Source organism: Lepisosteus platostomus, chromosome 14 (genome assembly GCF_059453375.1).
Source record: "Lepisosteus platostomus isolate fLepPlt1 chromosome 14, fLepPlt1.hap1, whole genome shotgun sequence".
Taxonomy (NCBI): Eukaryota; Metazoa; Chordata; class Actinopteri; order Semionotiformes; family Lepisosteidae; genus Lepisosteus; species Lepisosteus platostomus.
Window position 1 is genome coordinate 16,842,339 of NC_142624.1, and position 26,981 is coordinate 16,869,319.

The window sequence follows — 26,981 nt, forward strand, 5'->3', positions numbered from 1 at the left end:
TGCAATTTTGTGGAAGCTGTGACACCATGGTCTTTTGCCTTTTCCCCTCTTAAGAATTTAATGCCTCTTTTTTCTTTAATCCATGAGCCCCCATTCCTTGCATTCTTAAGTTACTTTTTTGGAAGGTAATTAAAATGCTCTTTACCGAGCTAGTTGTGCCACGATTCTGCAGTGGGATTAGAATGGAGAGTCTACCTGCAAAAGTTAAAGTTCCTTAGAATATTTCTAAGAAGTATTATGACTATGAGGGAGTCTTTTGTTAATTTAGCAGAAAAAAAACAAGGCACTTGTTCTTGTGCCTTGTTACTTAACAGCATTTCCGAGCAAAGTAAAGGAAACAGAATTTGATTATTAAAGTATTTCCAAAGTGACATAATATGATATTGCATGAATGTGTACCACTTTCGTTTTAAAGATGTTTTATGTATTTACAGATTCAATTTGCAGTCTTGCAAGTAGACATGGAAAGGGTGTGTTCACATTCCCTTACTGCTGCGAAACCAACCACTGTAGTGGCCTTTGTATGTAAGTTGCTTCATGCTTTTTTCTAGGGGGTTGAATGAGTTTCCTTTCTTGCAGGTTTCCCATTTGGTATAAATAGTGACCATCCTTCCTGGTTCCTGAAAGTTAGCCACATCATGTTAGAAAGTCGTCTTCAGCGAGTTCAGAACAGTAACAGCTCCAACAGCTGAAGTATAACGCCTCTTGTCATCGTCTCTGCCCATCCCACTCAACACAGGATAGTGGGTTCTGTGGCAAGATGCTGGGGTCTGAAAGAGGTGTGGTAGAGGAATGGCTTTCAGAATTCAAGGTAAGTCTCATTCATTTTTCATGACTATATGTTAAATAGCAATGATTTATAACCATAAAGATAGCTGATGCGGTAGTATCCATTCTTAATTAATTCATACTTCTTACTCATAAGTCAAGTTCTTTCATTCATCACTAAAAATAAAAGTATTAAAATGCAGTTTAGGTTGGAATGGGGAGCTGTGTCAGCATGTGATGGCTGCAAAGGAACAAGTAAAAATCATTTTCTTGTAGGAAACTAGAAGAAGAAATAACATTTTGGCTGTTGAGTCTTCAACCTAAACTTCAAAAAAGTTTGGGTTGATATTCATCATTTTAAAGACCGCAAAATATTTACTTATTAGGTTAATGACTCCACAGGATGTGTATTCCAACTTGCCTTACAGTTGGGTATATGGTCACTAACTTAGACGAGGACTTCATAAGTGCTGAAACCAAAATGTTCTAGAGCCAAGATTACAGAATCTAAGTTGTATTATTTGTATTATTTCTTCAAAAGCAATGCTGAGGTTAGGTTACGTTTGTAGATTGGATCCTCATCTAGATAAATAATGTATCATTTGGTTAACCAAGAAATTTGTCTAAGTGCATTTGTGAGTGATCTATTTTTTCCCAATGTGCATTTCTAACATACATTCCTTGACTCAAGAAACATTCAACCAGAGTAACTCAAGTAGGACTGCACTAGCAAGACACATTTTCTATCTCTTTAGTCTTTTGTAAACTTCAGAATACTGGTTTGCAAAACTAAATCTAAATTACTTAAAGTAATTAATATTCATATGAGTATCATATGAGTAATTTATATTAATATAAGATATGAGTGATTGATATGAATATAGATAGATACTTTATTGATCTTTAGTGAGGGAATTGCTGTGCAACAGCAGCTCAACACAGTTAACACAGCACAACATAATAATACAATACATACAATACAATATCATATATTCATATCAATTACTCATATAAAAGTTGCATGTTATCTTGAGATAATTTGTGTGCAGTACCAATCTGTTTTTCTCCTATTGTGTTATAGGCTTTACCTGAAAACCAGATACCTAGTTATGCAGCAACACTTCATCGAAAGAAAACGCTAGTCCCTGCTCTCTATAGAGTTATCCAGGATTCCCATAATGAGGTAAGTGGGGAGTACTTGAACTGATTTAATAAAAATAATGTAGATGACAGAATTCCACAGAACCTTTATAATGCTGCAAGCATATTGTTTGCATTTTTCAAAATGGTATCATACCCATATGCTTAAACTTGCCATTTGAAGTTTAAATTGTGGGTTACATGATTACAAAAGTACAGATAACACTTAAAAAAAGCTTATGATTTGTGATGTGAGGTGTCTAAATAGGGCACCAGCTTTTCTCTCAACAACAGTATAGGAAGATGCATCTACTGAGATGGGAATCTCTAGGCTAGATGATTTAGGATCAATTTTATAAATGCAGATTTTAAAACAAAATTAGAGGTTCTGGTTTCTTGGCTATATGGTTCACAAGTTGCAAAGTTGACCTTGGGTTACATCACTAACTTAGACGAGGACTTCTTAATTGCTGGAACCAAAATGTTGGGATGAAATAGCTAGGATTCTCACACCTTCCTGCAAAAAACTAATCCAACATTTTTTTGATCACCTGCAATTAGCTGAACTATTTGCCTCTCCACAAGTCTGCATTAAATCCTTCAGTACATTTCAGCAGATCTCCTTACATCTCAAGATGAATAACTTGATGGGTGAGAAGGTTGGAGAAGCATCTTTGAACTCCTGCATTCACCCTCTTTAGGTACAGGGGTACCTATAGGGTTCCCTGTGAGCCAACCATACATACATTGGGTGATGCTGAATTTATCATGTAAATTGTGATCGCTAATACTCTTTTGAAATATATAATGGTTATTATTGTGGCCTCTACCAATTATTTATTCAGTAGCACTGAGGATTGCAAAAGCTGTACTCTGAATCAGCCTTTTCCAATTGATGTGCCTTAAACTAGTTACTGCCATTTGGAGAACCAGCACATTTCTTACTGAGTGAGTACTTGGGCACCTGGTAAATCCCAGGGATTTCTGGTCTATTGACAGGGCAGCAATTCTAATGATTAGGCAGAAATTACTTGGCCAGCTGTGTACTACTGCAATGCAACTGTACTCACAGTTGTATATTTCCAGACCTGAACCAAGAAAAACTGGGCTGCAGGGTTGAAAACTGCTGAGTATTTTAACTGGTTGTGCGGATTCAAATAAATATTGAATGCAGATTGTAAGGAAATGTTAAAATATCTAAGAATTGTAAAAAGTATTATTTAATTAGTTCATGTATTCAATAAGACATCATATTATTTAATATAATAACAGTAATAATAATAGTATTAATAATAATATAAAAACAATGATAGTATCAGGTTATTATTAATAAATATTAAGAATTGCAAAGGATACAGCAGTTAGAAAATGGATGGATGTTTTCACTGGTGCTGCTCATTTCATATTTTAGTTGTAATGTTTAGTTTAAAATAAAGGGCAATTAAGACCTTTTCTTATCATCATTTAAACATCAAGACAGTTTTATATTATTATATTATATTTAAATTGTGAGAGGGAGCTAGCATTGTTTTGTTGGGCTTAAATGTATATAATTGATATGATTTCATTTAGCTTTTTAATTAGCTCCAGTTGTACTGAAGTTTAAAAATGAATCTCAAGTTAATAATCATAATCTGTCAGATACTTTTTTTTTAAAGGGCTAAAAGAGGCTAATGGGTGAACAGTGTACAAACAATTTTCCTCTAGAGTCACCATATTCCTTTTGGGTAAAAATATTGACTTTCACAGTCAATAATCATTTAACAGATACTTATATTCGGTTATTTGGAGAGACTAATTGTCATTTCAGCCAATGAAGGAAATAAATAGGGCATCACAATGTGTTAGACCAGTGGTTCTCAAACTTTTTGGACCAAGTACCACCCCTAATCCAACCAAAGCATCCAAGTACCACCTACAAGTCACCATCTCATAGGAACCCCAGAAATTATCAATGACCAACATGAGCGCATGTGCACACACACACACATATAATAAATATTTTAATAATAAACTTTTTGATATATTAAAATGTGGCTTCTCAAAGTGTTTAACAGAAAAAAAAACAACACATAAAAATAAAAAAGCACCATTTCAGTGAGAGGGGTGAGCCTCTTTAGTCGAGCAAAGCAGATGTGAATTAATTTTTCGAGCCTTGATACAATTCACAAGTCTAACAGATTTTAAATCGTCAGGCATTTTATTGACGGCAAAGGTTTCGCGGTGGATGTTGCAATGAAACCATTAATTTCTGGAGCAACCTCTCTAATTCGTGCAACTACACCCCTGTGGCGGCTTGTCATTGCTCTAGCACCGTCTGTACAAACTCCGACACATTTTATCCAGTCGATGCCATTCTCTCCGATAAATTAATTCAGAAGCTGAAATACGTGCTCTCCTGTAGTTCCTGTTGGTAGCGGCTTACAGAACAGAAAGTCCTCACGGGACGTACCCTCAAACTCGTATCTAACGTAAACGAGCAAATTGGCCAAATCGACTACAGACTCATCTAATTGCAGTTAAAAACATCTGCTTTAGCAATCCGCAAGCTTGCATTTTTCCACGTTTCCGTTTTTATTTCAGTCTTTATTTTAAGTATTTATTTCATGCGCATGGGAGAGAAACACAGAGACGCTCGGTGTATTTTTCTCAAATTAACTTAGAACAGTTCTTAAATATTTTTCTGTTATTTTTCACGCTTTCCTGTGCTCACAAGATCACCAGCGTTCATAGCACGCATTTCTATGCATTCCTGTGTTTGCAACGTTGGCATTGTTCCAAAATTACGCACATTCTCCTTTCTCCCTATTTGCTGGAGATACTGTAGCTTTTTTTAAATACAATTGGTCACTTGCGTCCGTAGCACGCATTCCTATAGAGTGGTATAGAATTACAGAGTATCTCTTGTGTCCACTGAAGTATTAGCGCGCACTGTATCGTAGTACGTAGGCTGCGTATTCGACACGTATAAAAATACAAAATATGAAAACCCGTCCCGATTTTTTCAGCGCACACAACACAGTTCCAGGGTCATTTGGAGTACCACCTGGCGGCATGCCACGTACCACTGCCGGTACGCGTACCACAGTTTGAGAACCACTGTGTTAGACTAAATCACAAAAAGGGGGCCTGTTTAGAAAAGTAAGCTCTGTATTCCAGTATATATCAAGTTCATAGACACTGATTAGTGCCAGTATTTTGACCTCAGAGATGATCTGTTAAGGACTCAGTTTTGAAATTCACATTAGGCAAGATTCAAACTGCAAAGATTATATATTATTGACTTGGTTGTACCCTCATACATATCAAAACCACAAGATTGTGGTTATATATCTCATTTGACTGATGTAATCATAAGTGCGTTTAAGCAACAAAAGCAATGCAAAGCCTTACCATTTAGATTTTCTTGTTTACACAACTGCTTCTTTACTTGAACACTAGTGTCGCTGCAGAAAAATAATTCCAAGACAAGCCATTAATGATCTTTACCTGTACACCTCTCGTGATGTGTGTATAGCACTGCCAGCTCTTAACTCATTGTCTGCCCCCCTAACAACAATCAAGTTTCTTCTTAAATTGTTGCTTTCATCCAAAGCTGTTCCAATCCAATCCACCCAATCCAAATCTCAAAAGTAGCAGTTTTTTCACACAGCTTTAATTTTAAAATTAAAAATTCTACAAAAGTTTTCCAAGTGATTATCCCTCAAGACAGGCTTGCAGATTAAAGTTTTTCAAGACCCATGCCTTTCATCATCACATTCACTCAGTTATGAATTCAGCATCAGAAAATACCTTGCAGTCAGTCCCCACAAACTGAGTAACACGACAGCTTGCCTTCACAGCCTGTGTATTTTCTTCCTGTCTTCTTTTACATATATGCTGTAAACTTCAGACTAATTTTCAAACATGATCTTGAAAGAGCTTCCCTGTATTGATTATATTTGTATCTGTGATTTACGATATTATATTCATTGTAAACAGCAGTTTTTTTGTAAATGAGACTTAATGATTTTTCCTTGACGAGGCATAAAAAAATTGCTTAGTCCATTTTTCTGGAAAAATGTGTAACTTTACAGCATTCAATGTGTAATTTTCATTTTTCTGCTGATGACTGATAATACAGTTTAATGACTTTGTCCATAACTGTCCAGTTCTTTTGATATTTTTCCTTGGGAACACTGATGTAGAAATTTAAATACTAAAAATACCAAGGAAGTTATGGGAACTTGACTGGAAATTTTAATATTGTTCTTGATTGAAAACAGTGACTCAGTACTATTAATAATACTGTATATCTAGTATTGATTTACTTTATGCATACCTTCTGTGCTGATTATGAGCCTTGACATATGAAGTTGTAATGTAATTATTTAATAAAAAATGAAAATTACCCTAGTCTGTCTGCCTACAGTACAAAGGAAAGAAAGCTTGTTGTAGCGCCCTCGTCGGGTGACGAGGAGGAGGTGTACCCGGGTCCTGCATGCACAGCAATGCAGGCTGGGCCTTATAGCTATGGGATGGGGTGTGAGAGTGCAGAGGGACCACTAGGTCACTCTGCTAACATAAATAATCTAATCCCATTTGTGTAAACAGCTGTTTAGTTTTTACCTGTGTATTTTTCTGTTATCCCTTAATGTGTAATCATCCTGAATCTGCGTACGTGTCCCGTTTACCTCCCTAGTGTATGTGCCAACCTTGAGTTTGACTTTGTCTCTGTTGCCCATAGCTGGGTGACTGAGGTGTAATAAAAGGTGTCTGCGGGCCAAACAAGAGCATTGCCTTGTTTCTTTTCCTGCCCGAACCCGAATTCACAGCATACGGTATATACTGATATACTGGTATGAAATAGCCAAGGTGGGTACTATGAAGGTATAATTAATGTTGTTTTGTAATGGGAATTAACAGCAGGAAAACTATCTACCATTTGAATGCACTCTTGCTATGACCAGCATGAAGCATTCAATGTCTTTCCTATTTTTTCCTATTTTTCTACTTAGAGTTAACATGGTTCTCTAAACTAAAGATTTTTATCATTCTGAGCAGTGAAATTAAATAAATATCAGACTTAAGCATGGAGTTGTAATCTTCAGGGACAAAAAAAAATGCTGTTATTATGTAAGGCAGTGTACAGCAGAGTACATTCTGTTGAATTGCAGGGAAGCAAATGAACAAACTGTTCTTGCATTTAATCTGGCTCTGGGTTGGTGGTGGGTGTTTGCATAGGATTGCCTTAGGAGCTGAGTTTTTTTAGCAACTGTGTGGCAAAGTTATTACAACACTTGATTTTAAAGCACTTGGGAAATGGATTGATTACTGTGAAGTGTTACTAACTTTGTTCTGGATACCATTACAATATCTAAGATTTATTAGGAACGTACTGCACTGTATAATTAATGGAGTTGATACAAAAGTTCAGGAGGGATGAAAACAACAAAGTTCAATCTGCCCCATCCATCAGTAATTGTAATCAATCCTGATGTCATGTACTTACATATTATAGGTACTATACATAATTTCTTCTCTCCCTCACATACATCTTTTGCATGGACTGTGCTTTGAATCTGCATCCTACCTATTTCACCACTGCTATTGTTTCACCTGCAATTGATTTTGAAATCTGAAACTCTGATGAAGAGCTTTTTGGTCTTGGCCAGGAATCCCTGGGTCCTCACACTGAGCTTATATCTGTACGTTTTCCATCTGCTGCTATTCCCTCTAGGTCTGTCAATTCTAAACCCCTAATGTTTTAGTACCTGGTTCTTTGTATCAAGCTTCCATGTCTCACTGTAGATCGATATGTGGAGTTGTCAAACCATTATTTGCAAAACATCAATCCTGTTGACTGTCTCCAGCTAATTCCTCTATAGATCCCAGCTGCTCTGGACAAACACAATCTCACAGTAAAATCTGCAAATTGTCTCCTCTCCATTCTGAAAGCTCTCCTGCCATCACCAATTGAACTGTAACAAAACTTCAACAAATTTTTCACAAATGTGGAATTGCATTTTAAAGAAATACTTCAAAGAAAGAACGGGTTCTTTATATTTTTCCAAGAATCAAGTCCCAGTCCTCCAACAAACCTCCATGCCTTCTCATGATGTTACTTGAGATGCTATAGTCCGGTCAGGTGCAAAGACCTCCGAGCTGCCATTGCTTCCACCTGCTTAGTCTCTCCTTGTGTCTCACACATCTACCTTTGTTACCTTTTCCATTTGTGTTTTCTTCTTCTTCTTAAAACTAGCCCCTGTATTTTCTTCTCATTTTTGCCCTGTTTGGACTTTTTCAAATTCTCAATCCTCTAAGTCTGAGGCCCCAGGTTTGCTTCCTTCCTCCATGTGACTAAACTCAATTTCCATTCTTTCTTCTAGCTCTGTCGACACTGTCCTATTCAGCCCGAAACCATCACTTTTAGTGTCTATGGTTTTGTGTCTTTTGGTCATACTCACCCCAGCCTTTTGTTGTTTCATAATACTCTGATCCAATGTCCTCGACACAGCAATTTTCCAAGACCATCTTCATAGGCTTTCTGTTGCAGCTAACCCCAGTAATGATTTCTCTAACTTTACAGCCATTTCCCTTCCTACTTCTCGATTCTTTGATGTTTACTCCTGTTGCCGTCTCCCTCAGGTAGCAAATCTGACAAGGTGCAGATGTTATTCTTGTCCATCTTCTATCTTACTCCACTGACTACTTCCAAGGCAGAACTGTTGCCTCTGGTGCTTTTTCTGTCACGCTTAAATCTGCCTACCAGCATTTCTTTACTAGTATCACATTTTCTGAGTTTGGTCTCACTTTTATTTTTTTCCAGAGATATGTGTTTTGTATTTCCTGACCATCTCCAAGAACTGTATGCATATTTTATTGGATCAATCTGTATGTTTTAGGGCTCACTTTTTTTTTAAAAGAAAACCACAAACAATTTTTGTGACAAAGTTGCTGCCCGTTAACTCCAGAGGAACCAAAGTTTTTACGCATGCAAAAACTGATTTGAGGCCTTTGCTCTACAATAAGAAAATTTAAGTGGGTTTCTATGATCAGTTATATCTGTCAGCCTCCTTTTTTATTCCTACCATTTTTACTGACCTTTAAATATTTCAGTATATTAATGACATCAGTTGAACAACAGCAAAATTGGTTTCTACAAACCTTGTCCTTGAGTGCTTAGCTGATTGATTTCAGTGCACCACCTGGATTCATTATTATTAACTAATCCAACTGTATGCTGTCTTTGCACCTGCAGCATAATTCAAGTGAAGAATAGTTGGCAACTACACATTAACATTTGAATAAAGGGGAAAAAATTCAAATTCAAAATGAAAAAGGTAGTCTTTCTCTGTACATCATTTTTATTAAATGAATTTATTGTAGTAGAGCACCTGATAACTCTTAACATACGTAACGTTTTGGGAAGTAGTTTGAAACTGGACAATGCTTTGCAGAAAGCCTTTTGAGATGAGAGGAATTTGATGATTGGATAATTTTCTTATTGTTATAGGTTTGCAGCACCCAACAGTGTACAGCTTTTATGACAGTGACCATTTTTTAATATTGTATTTCTTTACTAATTCCTTTGTTTTAATTGGGCATTTCTAGCTCTGAATTTGACAGAAAGCCAAAATGTATCATATTTCCATTAACAATGCTGTATACTTGTGTTTCTGAAATCACATTTTTATTTGTTGAATCTTAATCAGTCTTAGTGCTCTACATCTATAGTGCTCAAATCTTGTAAAAAATATTTTACAGTTCCCAGTACAAACTTTGCATTATAAGCATGAAAAGGCTTACTTGCTTTGATTTGTGTCTTTCAAGGGCTTATAAATGCAGTATGTCTCTTCCTTGGTCTGGAATCTAGCTCCCAAGTCGTACTTAACTCCTACTTACTGTCTTGATGTGAAGGTTCCTGAAGATGCTGTTTGACTGTTTAATTCAATAAATGGATTTCCTTCCACAGAAACATAACTATTTTGAAAATTAACCCCTCATTCTGCATTAACGTCCAGGTTTCTGTAGTTTTTTAAATCAAATCCATATGACAGAGTGACTTCAGTGGTTAATATGATGAACATCTTATTTTGCCAAGATAATACTGGTATGTAACCATAAAGTTAGAAAGCAGGCTATGAATCTGACTTGAACCATTAGTTTTGGGTTTCCCAACCACAGTATTAAGGTTTTGGTAGTTGAAACTGAAGTTTTCAGTTAAATACTGCTAAATAAAATGCTGTTATAGCTAATTATTGTTAAGTCTAAGTAAGCAAATTGGTTTCTGCCATTTTTATGCTTTTTGAAATTGTGTGCATTTTCTTCTCTAGCTGTTGGAGCCTGTGTGTCACCAACTGTTTGAGCTCTACCGCAGTTCTGAGGACAAGCTAAAGAGGTTCACGCTACAGTTCCTGCCTGAGTTGGTGTGGGTTTATCTCCGAGTCACTGCCAGCCGAGACAGACAGAGCAACGGCTGCATTGAGGCCCTGCTGCTCGGCATCTACAACCTGGTAGGCACCTTGCTCTTTTGGGGGATAAGAGAGAAGTGGCCTATTTATGTTGATGCATTAGGGCTTCATTGACACTGAGAAGCAAAGGAGGTGAATGAGACTGAAGTTGAATTCGCAAAGAAATAAAAGCACTATGACAGGGGGTTCTCCTAGCATGCTCTCTCCAATGAGAGTTAAAACGCCTTTCTCTGAGTAAACAGATTTAGTGCTTAACTTTAAATCTATAAAAATCCTGAAGCTACTTTTTAGTAACTCATTTGCCTTATTTCCTTAAATTAAATTTTATCATATAGTTAATCTTCTGTTTTCATTCTTTACAGAAATTTCCTGAAACTGTGAATAAAGAAGAGAAAACATCACTTTTCTCTCTAATTAAATCTTTAGGTCTTAGTGTTGTTGCATTTGTTTTCACAGGTGGAAATATCAGCAGGGTTTCTAACATGAGTAATAACATAACTCATGAACTAGTATGCTGTGGATCTTGTTGCTTTGTGTGGGATGTTCAAGGTTAAACAAGGACACTTAGAATATATAGCAGCATGCCTTGTTCTCTTTTAGCACAGATGAGGTCTTGAACTATGCGTCCATGCTGATATGTTTCCAAGGAAATAAATTTCCCACTAAGGAATATTCCCACATTGTAGAATTTTCTCTAATAGATCGAGTTGAACTGAGGTTTACTTCAGCCGACCAGGAAGCATTTTACTTGTGCAGTTCAATGTTTGCATTGTCAGGACTAGGTCAACTAATGGATTAAAGACTTAGTAAAACTCATTTTTTTGTAACTGGGGCTTGTACAACTTTTGTGTAGAATTCTTGTTTTTTTTTTAGTTTGTAGAATTTGAAAAGCAAAGGAAAATTCCAAAAGGTTGTGGTGTAGAACTAGATTTATCGAAAACATTTTCTCAAAATACGTTTGCTCTGCAACAAATCCAGATAAAATCCAGATAAATTTTGCAAGGGAAAACATGCCAACTCAGAAGTGTGAAAAGGCCATGTTGAGCTTAACTGTTGGGCTACTATTTCATTAACAATGTATCAAGTCTACTTTCAGCCTGCAGCTTACACAATGGGCTCTGCTTGGCTGCCTCTGGTGTGTGCTCAAAATTACTGCTAATGTGACCAGCCAGCTTGAAATGGATACATACACATGAACTTCATTGTAAAACATTTGTGTTTAATGGTATTCTTACATCTCATGGCATCTAAGTAATTGCTGTAGTAAATTTAGGCATTTCAAGATTTTATTCTACTCCTGGTGACTTCCAGCTCATTATTAGAATAGCCACCATTGGCGTACTGTTTATTTGATACTGAAAACGGTGGTTTAGGTGAAAAACGAAAAAACTAAATGTAGTAACTCATCATGGACTCGTCAGACTTTTTAGGGTCTTTTAATACTCTGTCTTCTTTTTATAGAGATGAATTGTTTTACGTAGCATCTCTTCATGAAGTAATTGTTGTATCTTGGAACAAGTAATAGGTTTATTCCATGCTGAAAAAAAGAAGAAAGAGAACACAACGTTTCGGCCGTGGAGCCTTCTTGAGCCTTCTATTGTTGTATCTTGTTAATCATATTAACATTGGCCTTGGAGTAAGCCTTTGTTGTTCTTAGGCATTTTGTAGACAGACATTTTGTGTTCGCTGCAAGGACACTGTAGAAACCACTCAGACAAAAATCAAACCACAAAATTAAAATATTGAAGGAATCATTTTCCATAAATTGTAAAAAGAGCTATTTGTTCCGCTTTTCATTTTTCATCAGGTTAGTTATAAGGAATGGAATACTACAGGATTCTCACGTTTCCATTGTAGCAAAATATATAATTGTCCTTAATTCAACAATCCCAAGGTCCTTTTAAAGAAAAGTACCCTTAAAAAAAGGCCATTCATTTTGAGAGCACAAAAAGAAAAAGTGTATTTTCCTATTTTGCTGTGCATTCAATCATTCTCAAAGGATTTTTAGAATCTGAGTACAGCCTCAGTCAGTCTCTTGTCTTACATGTCATGTTTAAGAGAGAGAGACCCTTTCATTTTGTATTTAGAACCCACATAAAGATTGCTATACTGTATATAGTAAAACAGTATTTTTTAAAAGGTTTATCCCTTTTTTTCCCTTAAAACAACTTTGCTGTCCACCAGCATAAGTCAATTCAAATGGCTAACTAGAGATGTTGAAGGTTTTTATTAAGGAAATGAGGTCAACAACCTGAGATGTGAGTGTACATTTATTACCTTCAATACATACAGAATACAGCAAGCTGCACTTGACCTTCAGCTTGGTTTTATCCTGCTCTGGATGGATATACCTACTAAAGTGTCATCTTATGAGGCATGTACACAGTTATTGTTCTGATCTTGAAACAAGAAGGATTTGTTTTGAATTAAGGGCATGAATCATTTTACAGAAAGGCTTCTTTCACACCCATGTTTCTTGACAAAGATACTGTATTTCCATGGATTTCTTTATTAAAGCATTTAGATTAAAATATCGCTATATGATACTACATATGCTGTGGTAGCTAGCTGTGTTTAATGATTTATTTAAGATCATGTTATAAGGTACAAAATTATACAGCAGGAGACCTCTCCTCTCAGCTCATCTTAGCTCCTCTCATACTATTACTGTACTGTCCAGTACTGTAGAATGCGACACTTGGATGCTCCCACCTTAAGGCCCAGCTGCTGAGGTTGATAAGAGAGAGCTGAGTTGGTCCTGTACAGCCTTCAGCAGCTGTTGTTTTCTCACTGAAAACACACAACACGCAGAAGCCAGCAGCAGGCCAACCTAGAGATCCCATCTGGCCTTGTAGTTCTAGGATGCTATGAGGTGCCTTTAAATTTATCAATGAAACATAAGAACAAAGTTATGTTTTCTAAACAGTTGGAAACAAGTATTTATATGATATCCAAAAAAGGCATTAAAATTATTTTCTTGTTGTTTCAAATTTGCTAAGCTTCTTGATTAAAAAATGCCACAATTTACAATTAACTTTTCTTGAGCATATTAAATGATATTGATCATCACCAAACAGTGCATGAAGGCTGGTAACTACCCACCACTTTTTCACTATTAGCTAATGTTTTTTGTGAATTTAGTCCTTTAAAATGTTTGGCCTAATTGACACCACTTTATAGGGCAAATTCGGTCTAAACAAAAATGGAATGTAAATCATAACAGTTCTGAACAGATCAGAATATTGTATAATATTATGCATATTCTTAATACATCTCTGTAATGCTGTAATGTACAGTATAACTGCCAATTTTAACAGTCTCCTAAGCTTGAAAGGAGGCCTTTCTCTGTTAAGGTGATGTATTTCTGCGAGTGATACACTACAAATTCTATGAGTAAACAAAGCTTTTGGCTTCAACCAATACACAGGGCAAAAATAAGTCACAAGCAATACAGTATTTAGCAAATTTCCACAATAATCAATATGATCTATAAATATGTCAAAATGTGTTCTTGTTATATGTCAGATTGTAGATCTGCTGGCTGAAAAAAAATGAATAACAAAATTTAACTGTCTGTAATTAAGTTCAGTAAACACGGGAAATATGTTATTTCAAAAGACAATTTAAGCTTTCTTTCTCTATGTTGAAGATAGTGTTCTGTTACCATAGACATGAGAACATCAGCATTTTTTCTTCATTAATTACAGTTTAATAGGATTTGTTGACGCTAGACTGACACTTTCCCTTATTTGTCAGAGTCAGAACTGTGTACTAAGAAAATTCCTGTGACATATAAATTAGATCTCAGTCTGCCCAAACACAAACTGTACACTGTAGAGCTGTAAATTATAGTCTGTGCAAACATGTAATAAATATGTACAGTTTTAAAGACTGATTTGAAAAGGACTCAGTGTGCTATGCTCAATAAACGTTTAAGTGCATTACATGTTGCTTGTGGCACAATTCTAAAAGGTTGAACATTTCAATATTCAAGGTGGCAGGGTGGTTAGGGTTGCTGCCTCACAGTGCTGGGGCCCTGGGCTCAATTCCTGGAGTGCTATTTGCGTGGACTTTGCATGTTTTCCCCATATTTATGTGGGCTTCCTCCGGGTGCTAGTTCTCTCCAACAGTCCAAAGACTGGTATGTAATATATACTGTATGCTGGTATGTAGATTGGCCCTGGTGTGAGTGCGTCTGTCTACGTATGTTTGTGATGGGCTGCCGTCCCATCCAGAGAGTATCCCACCTTGTGCCCAGTGCTTCCTCAGATAGGCTCCGGGCTATCTTGACCCTGACTTGGATAAGCAGTTTTCAGTGGGACATATCCAGCATTGCAATATTACCACTTAACCACATTGTTGAAGGTGTTGCTGGGGTCTGTTAATTTAGCTTCCAACAAAAGTTATGCTATATAAGCATTGGGAGCCCCTTGCAGTGTGTCTGTTCTGTGGGGCAGACACAGCGCGCTTTGCTGTCCTTATTGAGCTCATTAAAACTGCACGAGACTTTGTTCTGCTCCTCTGATGAAGAATTTCCCACAATAGCAGTTATTGAAAATGATCTAGTGCTGTTTCAGTATTCGGCAATTTTAATCAATATGAAAGGAATTAATATTGATTCATTTAGAGAAAGTTCAGTTGTTATTGTGTGGTGTCTCAGTACTAGGTATTGTCTTGTGAAATAAACTAAACTATCTGAATTGTCTACCGTAAATACATTTCTAAACAATAATCGAAGTAATTGGTTTTATATCCAACACATTGTGTTATTCTCTAAAAATTGGGTGCTGCGGAACTCCTAACATTAGTCCTCCTGTAAAACACAATTCTCTAAATTTCCTACAAATCTTTCATTCATCTGATCTGTTTATTCATCTGATTATTACATGAGCTGACATAATTAAACGCAGTGCAATGTAGTTTTATTTTCAAGGGAAAATCAACAAACCAGTCCAAACCCTGTCTGATCACAAAACTAGAAAAGCAAGCCCAGGCTCTATTTTTCTCAAGTTGCAGACCAACTTGTCATCCGGTTTCCCACTTTCACATCCATTTTCACTCTCTCTTACCTTTGCTTGTTAAGTCTTGCTCATTCTCTTGCTCGGCTCCTTCTGTCCCTGGAGCATGGCTTCGGGTGAATCTATCCTCTGTCACATATGGAACCCTTTCTCTGATCTCCAAACTCACCAAAATCCTCCAAATCCACCCTGCCTCCTATATGATTTGTTTTCGCTCACTGTTGCTCTGTCTCACTCATTCACTATTGGCTCACTATATTATTGGCTCTTTCTTCCACTGGTGCAAAGCATGCTAGAGGGTCTGCCCACCTTCTCCAGATGGCAAATGCCAGATGTGGAACCCTGGAAGTCTCCTTTCTTGACTTTAAATCAGTACCTGACAAGATGTCTTCCCCAGATAGTCAGGTGACAGGGGATGGCAAGACAATCACTACAGCTTCTCTGGGGAATTTAATTTATACTGTATTTTATGTACACAAATACATTTGGTAGGGAATTGGCAGTTCTGGACTTGGAAAGCCGGTATTTTTACAGGTATACTAGGGCTTTTTAAACACCAACACCCACAGAGCAGGGAGAGGTTGTTAAATTTGTCCCATTAAACCAATAATTAGTTATTTTATGTTGTTAGGAAACTGAGTTGGTATTTAATCCTGTAGACAAACTGGCCCTTTTTATTATAAAATGGAATTAGCAATGTTTTGCTCCTAACCAAGCTCAAGTAGCCTGCGTCTATTTCATATCTTGGATCAGAGCTATAATACCACAACCATAGGCAGGGAAGAATGAGGAACTATGATCCTCCCACCTTCAGGCCACTTGTCTTTTGACATCTCGCAGGCTATGTACTGTAGCCCTGTCCCAGTTGTTCAGAGCTGATTAGAGTAGAGGTATGTCCCTTGCTGACAACACCACATGACTGCAAGTACCCAGGAGGCTATAGGGGTTGCTATGTCACTCTGACAGACTAACCCCACCTCACTTTTGGCTGCTCTCAACCAGTTGTGCTCTGTGCCTCTTGAGGAATCCCACTCAGTTTGGTGATATGATCCAGGTTCAAACCTTGTATCAGTCTGCTCAGTCTGAGTGAATTCCTTTACCAGAAGAGCCACTTAGAAGGCACCATTGATTGATTAGAATGACGTCAATGCAGTGGTACCGGTCAATCCCTAGGAAACAGTGTACAGTAGTTTATTTTTTCTATTACCCATAGGCATTCTTATGGAAATGTAAAGAATGTTAATTTTTAAGTAGTGCTTGTACATTAATACTGTTTAACACTACTTTTACGTGTGCTGCCTACACGAGTGTCCCTCACCTTCACTGCATGTGACTGTATAATGCTGTGATAATTCCATAGCTTGCCTCAGTGAAGAACATTACTGTAAGAAGACGGGGGGTTGAGACAAGATGGACATCCTTGTTTGAACCTGTTTTTACGGAAAACTTTGGGAAATGAGTTGCTGTCTTCCAGTCTCCTGACCAATATAGGGAAGACAGGTGGTCTGCCTTAGATTACTGCAGTCTATCATATTGTACTTTATCACAATCAAAAGCTTTCTAAAAGATTAAATATATCACATTATAACGCCATAGAGTTATATATTGCTGTTGTTTCTTGCTCAATGGTTAGTAAGGAACAGTGTACCTGTTCTAAATCTATACTTTCTGTTTCTTAGAGTACATTTTTTAATTAGATGCTCTTCTGATTTTGCTCTTGTATTTAACGTTGGATGTAATTGAGGTATTCCTGAATGGCTTATGATTACCTGGTTCTGTTCCCTGTTTGTGAATGGGTCTTACACTTGGAACTTTTTAGTCAGTAGGCACATCTAAGTCAGATGAGGTCCTCATCTAAGTCACTTGAAATGACTAGTGAGTAGTTGTTTGAAGTTACCTTAGACCCTTCATTCACTTAATTCTCTAATAAAATAATTTAGAACTGACAGGATTGTCTTTTTACTAGTGGTATGTTACTTGTCGCATTTCCTCCTTTATGAGTAATATACACCATTTTTTACACATCTTCTGGAATTAGACCCATTTGTATCCCTTGGATACTTTATACAAAAATAGAATAATATTAAAATTCATCTTCCATCTTTTTATGAATGCCAAGTCTCTGTAACTTCTACGTTATAATAATGTAATAAAGTAATACAACCAAAAGTGTTAGGAACGACTACATCCATCCGTAATCAGAAAGTCTCTAATTCCTAATAGGCCTAGTGTTGCAGCTCCCCAGAGCCTGTCTGGAAAGCATGGGGCAGTCTGGACTGGACACCAGAACAGAAATTCTATTCCCTAACAAGTAATACATTTGGAGCTAAGATATGAAAAAGAACTGTAGCAGTATCCCATTGTACACACTGCAGTAGACAGACTATAATGAATGGCTTGGTAGTTGCAATATGGAGTGGGGTAATACATTCAACAAAGTAGTACATGAATGCTGAAGTGATAAAAGCACCACATTTAACTTTGCCAGTTGTTAAATAGTTATTTACAATGTTAACTTTTAATTACAATGCTTTGTACGTTATATCAATTGCACTTTGGTGTAATTATGTTTATGTTTGTGTTTATTGTTTTAGGTCATTTCAGCTTATTTATTTTTTATTTCTCTTTAGTATACTCACGATGTGTTTCATATGCTCTGAAGATGCAAAGTGTATGATTCTCTCATCATACACATTTGTGCAGAATCATATTTTGTGGTTGCTCTACGCATGTTCAAAAGAAGGGCTTGTCTCATTTTGGCATTGCCAATAGATATGTGAAATTTCAGAGTTTTGGAGCAAAATCTTGAAATACAATTTTTAAGTTTTGACCTTTTGTTCATATAAAGTGCAATTTGCAGGGAAACATTGTAATTGATAGTAATTGCTTACACATATATAGCACTTTTCTGGACACTCCTCCACCACCACCAATGTGCAGCCCCACCTGGATGATGCAACAGCAGTCATAGTGCACTAGTATGCTCCCCATACATTGGCTATCAGTGCGTAGGAGAACAGAGTGATGAAGCCAATTAATAGATGGAGGAGATAGGAGGCCATGATTGATAAAGGCCAATGGGAAATTTAGCCAGGATGCTCGGGTTACACCCTAACTCTTTTTGAGAAACACCCTGGGATTTTTAATGACCGCAGAGAGTCAGGATCTTGGTTTGACGTTGCATCCGAAGGACAGCGCCTTTTTACAATATAGTGTCCCTGTCACTATAGTGGGGCATTAGCTCCCGCACCAACCGCAGGGTGAGCACCCCCTGCTGGCCTCACTAACACCTCTTTCAGTAGCAACCTTAGTTTTTCCCAGGAGGTCTCCCATCAAGGTACTGACCAGGTTCATAGTGCTTAGCTTCAGTGGTTTGCCAGTTGTGATCTGCAGGTTGATACACCTGCTGGTACCCCTGTTTCAAACAGTTTGATGTGTGGGGTTTAACTAGCTCAGACTTAAGAACAAACTGTACTAAAGAGACAACTAACATTTATTATTATTTTAACATATTCTCTCGGAATGAAGTGACCACCTTAATATATCAACAATCAGGTGTTATAGTACACCCTACATCTTGTAAATTCTGAAGGCTAAGCAAATCCTGTCTCCTATTGTCAAATCCTGAATTACACAGTTTCAACTATAATGTGTAGTGGGATTCTTGCTTCTCTGGTTTTGAACTTTAGGATGTTCTGTGTGATATCTCTAGCATTAGCACAATCCCCTGCGAGACCCATACCTGTGATTAATAACAGCTCTCGTTAAGACAAAGAAAGCTTTGTTACCAATCATTTTAATGGTGTATATGGAACTTTACTGTAATCCCATTAAGGCCACTTCCACTTGCACAATGTTGAAAGGACACAGTTCACTAAATACAGGGTAGTGCAAAGGATTAGTGTATTGGGACAGAGTGTCTTAAAGAGAGATGTGTTTTCGGTATGTGTGTTAATGCTTTTTCAAACCATCTGAGAACACTGTCATTGGCAGAATGCCAACAAAGTGCCAATACAGCAAACTGCATTTTATGTTTTTAAATCTGAAATTACCAGTGGTTTTTAATTTATAGCCACCTAGCTTGGAATCGCCAGTTGTTAATCAATTGTGCATGTCTGCCTGTCCCAAATGTTTGTCACTTGCGTACTGCCTCTTGGGAGAAATTAGCACCGATTGAAGGAGTGGTAAGAAAAATTCAGTGTTCACATTATATGCAAGCCCATGAAGTTGCTGCTTTATCCCATTTTTGATGCTGTGAGAGGCAGAGCTCTTAAGGAGCGGTATGTCCTCAAAGCATCATACCATTTATGTAATGTTTCCCCCCTACCCTTATTAGCAAGATCGACTATTGGGGCTATTGGCTGCAGAGTGGCAGCTGCATCAATTACCAAAGCAAAAGGCAGCTGTGTGCTCGTCAGTAGAACATATAAGCCAGACAGAGTGGGAAAAATACAAAGTACTATGGAGAAGCCTGAAACCTGAACTCATGCCTATGCTGGTCAGCTGACAAGGAAGTCGGCAGGACAGAGATAGGTACTGTATATGAAGCACAGAGTGTTTGTGAGATTGGTCCAGTTCCGTGAGGTGCTGTGAAGACTTTGCCTGTGAGCCCTGTAAAAGCTGCATCCATGTGATATTGTGAAGACAGCATCTGTGAGCCCTGTGAAGATTGCACCTTTTAGCCCAGTAAAAGCTGCGTCCAAATGATATTGTGAAAACTGCACCTTTTAGCCCGGTAAAAGCTGTATCCTTGTGATACTGTGAAGACTACACCTGTGAGCCGGAAGGCTGCATCTGTGCAATGCGCCATTTTGCATCCGTAAAACTCTGTGAAGGCTGCACTTGTGAGCCCTGCTGTGAGTCACAGCAGACACCCCACATGGCATCACACAAACTAAAGTTATTTGAGTATCAAGACAAGATGTCATTGTAAAATAATCACTTTTTCAGACGGTGATAAATATAAATTTTCCTAGTGAGATTCTGTGTTAAGCCATGCAGGATGTACAAGGTCAAGCTACTAGGTATAATACTCTTGGTTTTGTCTGCATTTTGTGTTTGTGTAATGTGTACGACTCTGCTTCTGCCAGAATTTGCTAAACAGCTTCACTCTCTGAACAGCAACTAACTCCACTACACCAAAATGCCAGTTATCTGCAGTCCTGTTACACTTGGAGTTACTGTACACATTATGATGATGTCAAGGCTCTGAAGTTTAATATAACAAATATACAGAACATTAAGAAGAATCCAGGAAGGAAAAAAAAATACCTTTAAGTAGATTTTGGGATTTATGGAAATGGAGTTCTTTCACACAGTAATTTAGAAGAATATATATTTTATTTTGAGACTGACATCTCTCTTTTTCCCCTCTGCAGGAAATTGTGGACAAAGATGGAAATAGTAAACTGTTGTCATTCACCATACCTTCGCTATCAAAACCATCGATATATCATGAGGTGAGTCTATGCCTGTTTCTTATCATAGTTAAGGTTTTGGGGATTGGGGATTATACTGTATCATTTGTCTTTGGAAGTGGTGATAGGAACAACATATTGCCAGCTGAGCAATAACAGTACCACAGTACTTTAGCAAGTTTTGACATTTTGTGTCTCATATTGGCAGTCTCAGACTGCATTGCTCAGTTTATCCCTACAGTTTCCAATTTTCTGTATATGTTGACCACATACCCAACTTGTTTGCACACTGCAGTCAAGCTAACAAACACAGCGAGCAGCAGAGCGGATGACGAACCTGATCTTAGCCAAACATGCCTATTATCCAGTGTGTTGTCGGTACATGATGTTGCACTAAGCAGATGTGGAGAGGAACTGGAGAGAAAGATACGGAGAGCACCATTTTACATCTTACAGGGGATACACCACAGCAGCGTTACCTCTTTTTTACCATAATCTTGTTAAATTTCAGTTGTCAAGGAAGGCTGAATCTCGCAGTAGAGATCGTCAACAAAATCCAGGTTGCTGCTCCCTCTTGAGCAGAAATCCCAAAGCAATACCCCAATTTTGTGACTGGGGGACCATGTATTGTAAGATGTTTGTTATTTTGAATGAGATTTTAAACTGAGGTCCTAACTATTTTGATTACAGAGTAGGGAAGTTAACCATGGTGTCTTGAATTAGTTTCTCCCTGGGCTTGTGCTTTCTGCTCTATTTAAGCTTCCCTCTTTATTCAACTGAAGCAATTTCTCACTCTTCTGTCTGATGTGCTGTGTAGTTGTGCTGTTACCACAATGGCTACTATGCATCACCCACATGGGTGCTGCACACTGGTGTTGAAGGAAGTGGGTCTACTAAAATATGTGAAGAGCTCTGGGTCCTTTGGGATAAAAAGTGCTATATAAATACAGTAGACCATTGTCCAATGTGGAAGTTACATTCATCCAAAGCAATGTATTAGGCACATTCATGTTGAAGAAATGTAACATCTTATAGTATATAATAATAATGTGAATGCAGCCAGATAAAGTCACTTAATAATACCAATACATATGGACTTTACATTGTATGTTATAGCCAAATCACCCTATCTTTATATTATTGACAATCACCCTAACTTTACTGAACAATGAATGAAATGCAAATATAATTTCCCCTCCATTGTTAGGAGGCAGTGGGTAGAGCTGCACCATCTTCACCCCAGCGACACTCTCCCCTATCAGTGGATACTATAGGGAGGGCAGTTACTTCAGCCCTGTGTAGAGTAAAAATCCACTGGAGACCTTTTTGTCGAGCAGAAGAAGAGTTTATTGCATATTTGGCCTAAGAGAAGCACTTTCCTTGAAATTAGGAAGATGGTTCTGAAAAGAAAATTTACAACTGACCTTTTATACACTTAATTGATAAGGAAGTCAAACAACTTAAGTCTCAAAAAGGAAAACTTCAATTGTATTTGATTTCTATTGGTTAAGCAAACTTCTACGACAATTGCTCAAAAGATTTCCGCTTGCCTGCAATCATAAGATGTCTACATAACTGAGTTATGTCAGTGTTTTCTGATGGCAGGTACAGTTGTGATTGGTCTTCAACACAAAAACAATTCTTTGGAATTGTTAAAACAGTTATTCTTTGTGTCTGTAGGCTCCTAGTCTTATCAACAGCAGATACATTAATGTTGAAGCCTGTGTTTTGCTGAACGGGGTGTACAGATAAAGAATTTAACCCTTCACCTGTGACACACTCTCTCCCCCCACCCTGGTGAAACTCTCTCACTTGGACGGAGGCTTCCCTGCTGGCATCCCAGGTGCAAAACCCAAAACCTGTGCACCATCACCACCCTCCTTCTCTGGAGCTTCCAGTTAGAATGGAAATAGCATCCCTTTGTCATCTGCAGCTTGATCTGCCTTGCCTCCTGGGACTTGAGCACTGTTATTTCCTATTCCTTCTCCTTCAGAGACAGGGAAGTCCTTTATTGAGCTCCCTCAGTGGTTGCTGGCTTCTCAGGGAATATGTCAACTTTTCTCTCTGATCGAGATTGCAAATGGCAAACTCCCTCTGGACAATGCATGCCGATGACTGTTTGGGCCTCCTCAGACTCCCGTTGTTTTTTTATCATATAGGACCCATCATTACTGCTCACACTCTGCTCGCAAAGTTAGTTAAGCCTCCTCTGCCAGTTTTAATTACTCCTCCAGACTTAGAGTCTCCATGAGAATCTGACTGAAAAATTATTGTGAACTTGGTCTGAACTATTGTGACCAGTGTTCTACATCTGTGGGCAGGATAATATGAACAACAGTGACTCTCCGTGCAGTGACTAGCACACCCCTCACTAGAACAGTAAACAGGAAAGACACTTTCTCCAGCCTGTCTTTTCCTGTTGGCAGGATAATCTGATGGACAAGCAACCTCAGGGTTTCCCCCATACTCGTCAGCCACTAAGGCACTAGATTAACTGCTGCTTTGTTACTTAATATGCAGCCTTAACAGAGTTCAGCTTCTCCACATTCTTTGCAAAGACATAAAGGTTGTTGCTATTCTCTTGCTCTGTTACATCTCTTAGTTGGAGTATGTCTCTCCGTCTTCCCTGTTCTTCCCTGTGACTATTTTGCAGCAGGGTTTTGGTAGAGAGAACCCTCTTCTCCAACTGTTTTTTTCTCAGCAAGTAAATGCTTCATCTGGGCTTGCAAAGTGGTCATTTGGACCCCCAGTCCTTCACTTCTGCCTCTGCACTAACTATCCTGGAAAGGAGTCCAAGGAGGGTGGGTATCTCCTGGTTGGCTTTTTTTAGCTGTGTTTTAAGGCTGTGGACACAGCTGCTAGACTGTTCCAGCTCACTGCCCAACTCCTTCAGTTGGCTTTCCAGTGAACCTCAGGCTCATTGGTGAGAAGCTGGCTGGGCTGCATCTTGGAGACTGATGACCCTGGACTCCAGACAGCTGTTCATTGTCCAGAAAAGCTTAACTGTTTACTCAACTAACAATATATAAGTGTTTGATAATCGTAGTTTCATTGAGAATGAACGGTTGATTTCTATAAGTAAGTTCACTTACTGATGACACTGAAGCTCTGTCAAGGAAAATGACCTTCTTATGTAGGTATAACTCAGGAATAATTGTCTTATATGTGCAGACTGATATTGATACAAAACAACAAAGATAAAAGGTCCTATTCTTAACTAAATTGTGTAAACTAGCTATGATTGTTCATATTTACCTATTCTTTTTGTATGTTTTATTTTCCTGCACCAGCTGGTGAAGTGTTCCTGTTAAATTAACCTTGTAGAGTAATATTCCTATCTTTTTTTGTTTATTCTTGACTCATTTTAATTTTGATTTTTTTAACTACAAATCACTTTCAACCAATTTTAAATAAAAAAAGTTATTTATTGTTTAAAATAATACAAGTAATATGAAAAATAACAGAAAAGATACAATAAATACATTGCGTAGTTTAATATATACTATATGCTTAACTGAATTAATTACTCATTAGTGGTATTACAATTTTTGTCTCCAGCTGAATGTTTGATCTTGCTATGTTTATTTTTTTTCAATATGGGTAGGAAATCCGTTCGGGATCAAAAGCTTAGGAAATGAAAATTGTTTTTTCTACCTAGGTTCATAAAAATTCCTGTCACATTGCAAAGACGCACAGATAAGAAAAGGTGTCCCCTATGCCTTCTGTTTAGGTTTCAACATTAAGGGATCTGAGCATCAAATACTGTATCTCTTACTGTGACAATTAGTGATTGTACCTTTAACTGTTTAAACTTTTGGAGTCCTTGTCGCTACATTCAGTTCAAAGTTTTTCAAACATAGTCTCTAACAACTCCAGCATATAGAGGTTTATGCAGTCTTTCCTCTTATCACAGCTAGATCTAACCTTAAAGGCTGTTGATGGATGAGGAATAAACTCCAGTAGTGAAGGGGCATTCCCTCACTTGAAGCTGAAATATTACCTGACAAACTGAGAATCTGCTGCATTAGTACCTCAGCCTCACCTAAGATTGTCAGGTTCAACCAAGAGGTTTATTGCATTCTGATGACTTGAATATTGCATGCAGCCAACACAAAGATGAGTAATTAATTTGAACTTGAATTGTCTGAATATTGTGTCATTTCTCTTATTGCTTTCAGACAGGTGACCACATTATTGTAAGTGTACAAGCCTGCTCTCTAAAGTATGACACATGCTCATGTTTTTTTCCTAATTGCTTTTAAGACAGAATAAATAAGAAGCTACTGTAGTACTTGTATGGCATTTGTGATTCTGTACTTGGTGATACTAGTGGAAACTGCAGACACTTAATTCATGATTCTAGCTATCATTCGTCTAAATAATCGGCCTCTGTAGGAATTACTCCAATTTTTAACATTCTCTGAAGAGAGACAGAATGAAAAGAGTTTAGAACTATTACATCAGGTGAGGAATTAAATAAAAGCTCTTAAACAGTACTGAAACACTTTAAACATGCAACACATTGATTTTGATGTTCACAATGCAAAAGTGACTGATTTACTCATTATAGTATTTTTGCAGATTTAAAAGGTCCACAGATTCACCAGTTTAAATCAAATATTTTGAGGGAAACTTTGCTTAGGGAAAAAATGTGCTGGCAGGAACTTTGCAACATAAATTCTGACTAATTACTGGACTCCAGTACTGCTGCCAGCTGATAGAACTTATCCTTGTTTTAGAACCTGTCATCCACCACAAACTGGAGTACTGGCCAACCAAGAATGATAAGTTTACCAATAACCTGGATAATTTCCCCAAGACCAAAACTATTTACAATGTTTTCAGCAAGTTCTGGCTGCAGTGGGTCATAAACGACAAAGGCTGCAGCGAGGAGATTGACACGAACAACACATCCCTGCCTGATGAGCTGAACCATTTCTAGGCCGCTTTGATGCTCTGAACACAGACACTGCTGAGAAGACCCCAGGTGTACAGGGCGAGTTTGTTCTGAAACTCTCAGAGCAGGATGTGCAGAAAACTCTGAGCAGGGTGAAACTCCGTAAGGCTGCATGGCCTGATGGGATACCACCCCGCGTCCTTAGGACGTGTGCAGCCCAGCTGAACACAGTGTTTACGGACATCTTTAACTCCTCCCTGTCACAGTCCATTGTCCCCACCTGCTTAAAAAACACTTGTTGTTCCACTCCCCAAAAATAATAATAAGAATAATAATTGCTTACACTTATATAGCGCTTTTCTGGAAACTCCACTCAAAGCGCTTTACAGGTAATGGGGACCCTCCACCACCACCACCAATGTTCAGCATCCACCTGGATGAAAAAGGCAAAAGTGACATGCCTGAATGATTACCGCCCAGTAGCATTAACATCTGTGGTGAAGAAATGCCTGGAGAAGCTGGTGTTGTCACACATCAACTCCTCCATCACAGAGTCCTGGACCCCTTGCAGTTCACCTACCAGGACAACAGATCAGTGGATGATGCTGTCTCCCTAGCTCTACATAAGATAAGATTTTTAATTGTCCCCTGAGAGATTTTTTTTAAGGACACACAGCACTCCTGTACATTTAAATAGAATGCAAACAAAAAAAAGAAGAAAAGAAAAACATTGCACATTATTCTATTACTAAAAATAAGAAAAACATTGCACATCACTCAACATGTAACATTTATAACACATCACAAAACATATTGCACTCAAGTGGGTTGTAAAAGTCAAAATTGTGTTTATCCTTGACAGCTTTAATGGATAGTTGAACAAAGGAATGTTTGTATCTGTTTGACTTACATTTGGGAACCCTAAAACGTTTGCCAGAAGGAAGAAGTTGATATTCAGAATTGAGGATGTGAGAAGGATCTGATATAATTTTTCCTGCCTGTTTGATTATGAATTTTTCAAAGATTGTCTGCTGTCTGATTGAGGTGGGTAATTTGCAATTTTAAATGAACTGATAGATTACCAAACCACACTGTAATACCATATCTGATAATGCTCTCGATTACAGCATGGTAAAAGAGTAGCATTACTTCCTGTCGAACCCCAAACACTCTTAGTCTTTGCAGGAAATATAAGCGCTGCTGAACTTTGGAGTTCAACATGAGTAGTTCAGCACAGGTTATTGTCTATGTGTACACCTAAGTACTTACATGAATCAACCTGAGTGAT

The 26,981-nt window shown here is 37.8% G+C and overlaps 1 protein-coding gene across 2 annotated transcripts in view; it reads left to right on the forward strand.

Annotated features, from left to right (window-relative positions):
- LOC148648898 (hyccin 2-like) overlaps window positions 1-26,981 on the forward strand; it is a 156,104-nt gene that overhangs the window by 68,729 nt on the left and 60,394 nt on the right. For both annotated transcript variants that reach the window (XM_088607246.1, XM_088607245.1), the window contains 4 exons: window positions 580-811; window positions 1,850-1,951; window positions 10,224-10,403; window positions 20,758-20,838. In XM_088607246.1, coding sequence (XP_088463372.1) covers window positions 761-811; window positions 1,850-1,951; window positions 10,224-10,403; window positions 20,758-20,838 — 414 coding nt within the window. In that variant the 5' untranslated portion in view covers window positions 580-760. The remainder of the gene's footprint in view (window positions 1-579; window positions 812-1,849; window positions 1,952-10,223; window positions 10,404-20,757; window positions 20,839-26,981) is intronic.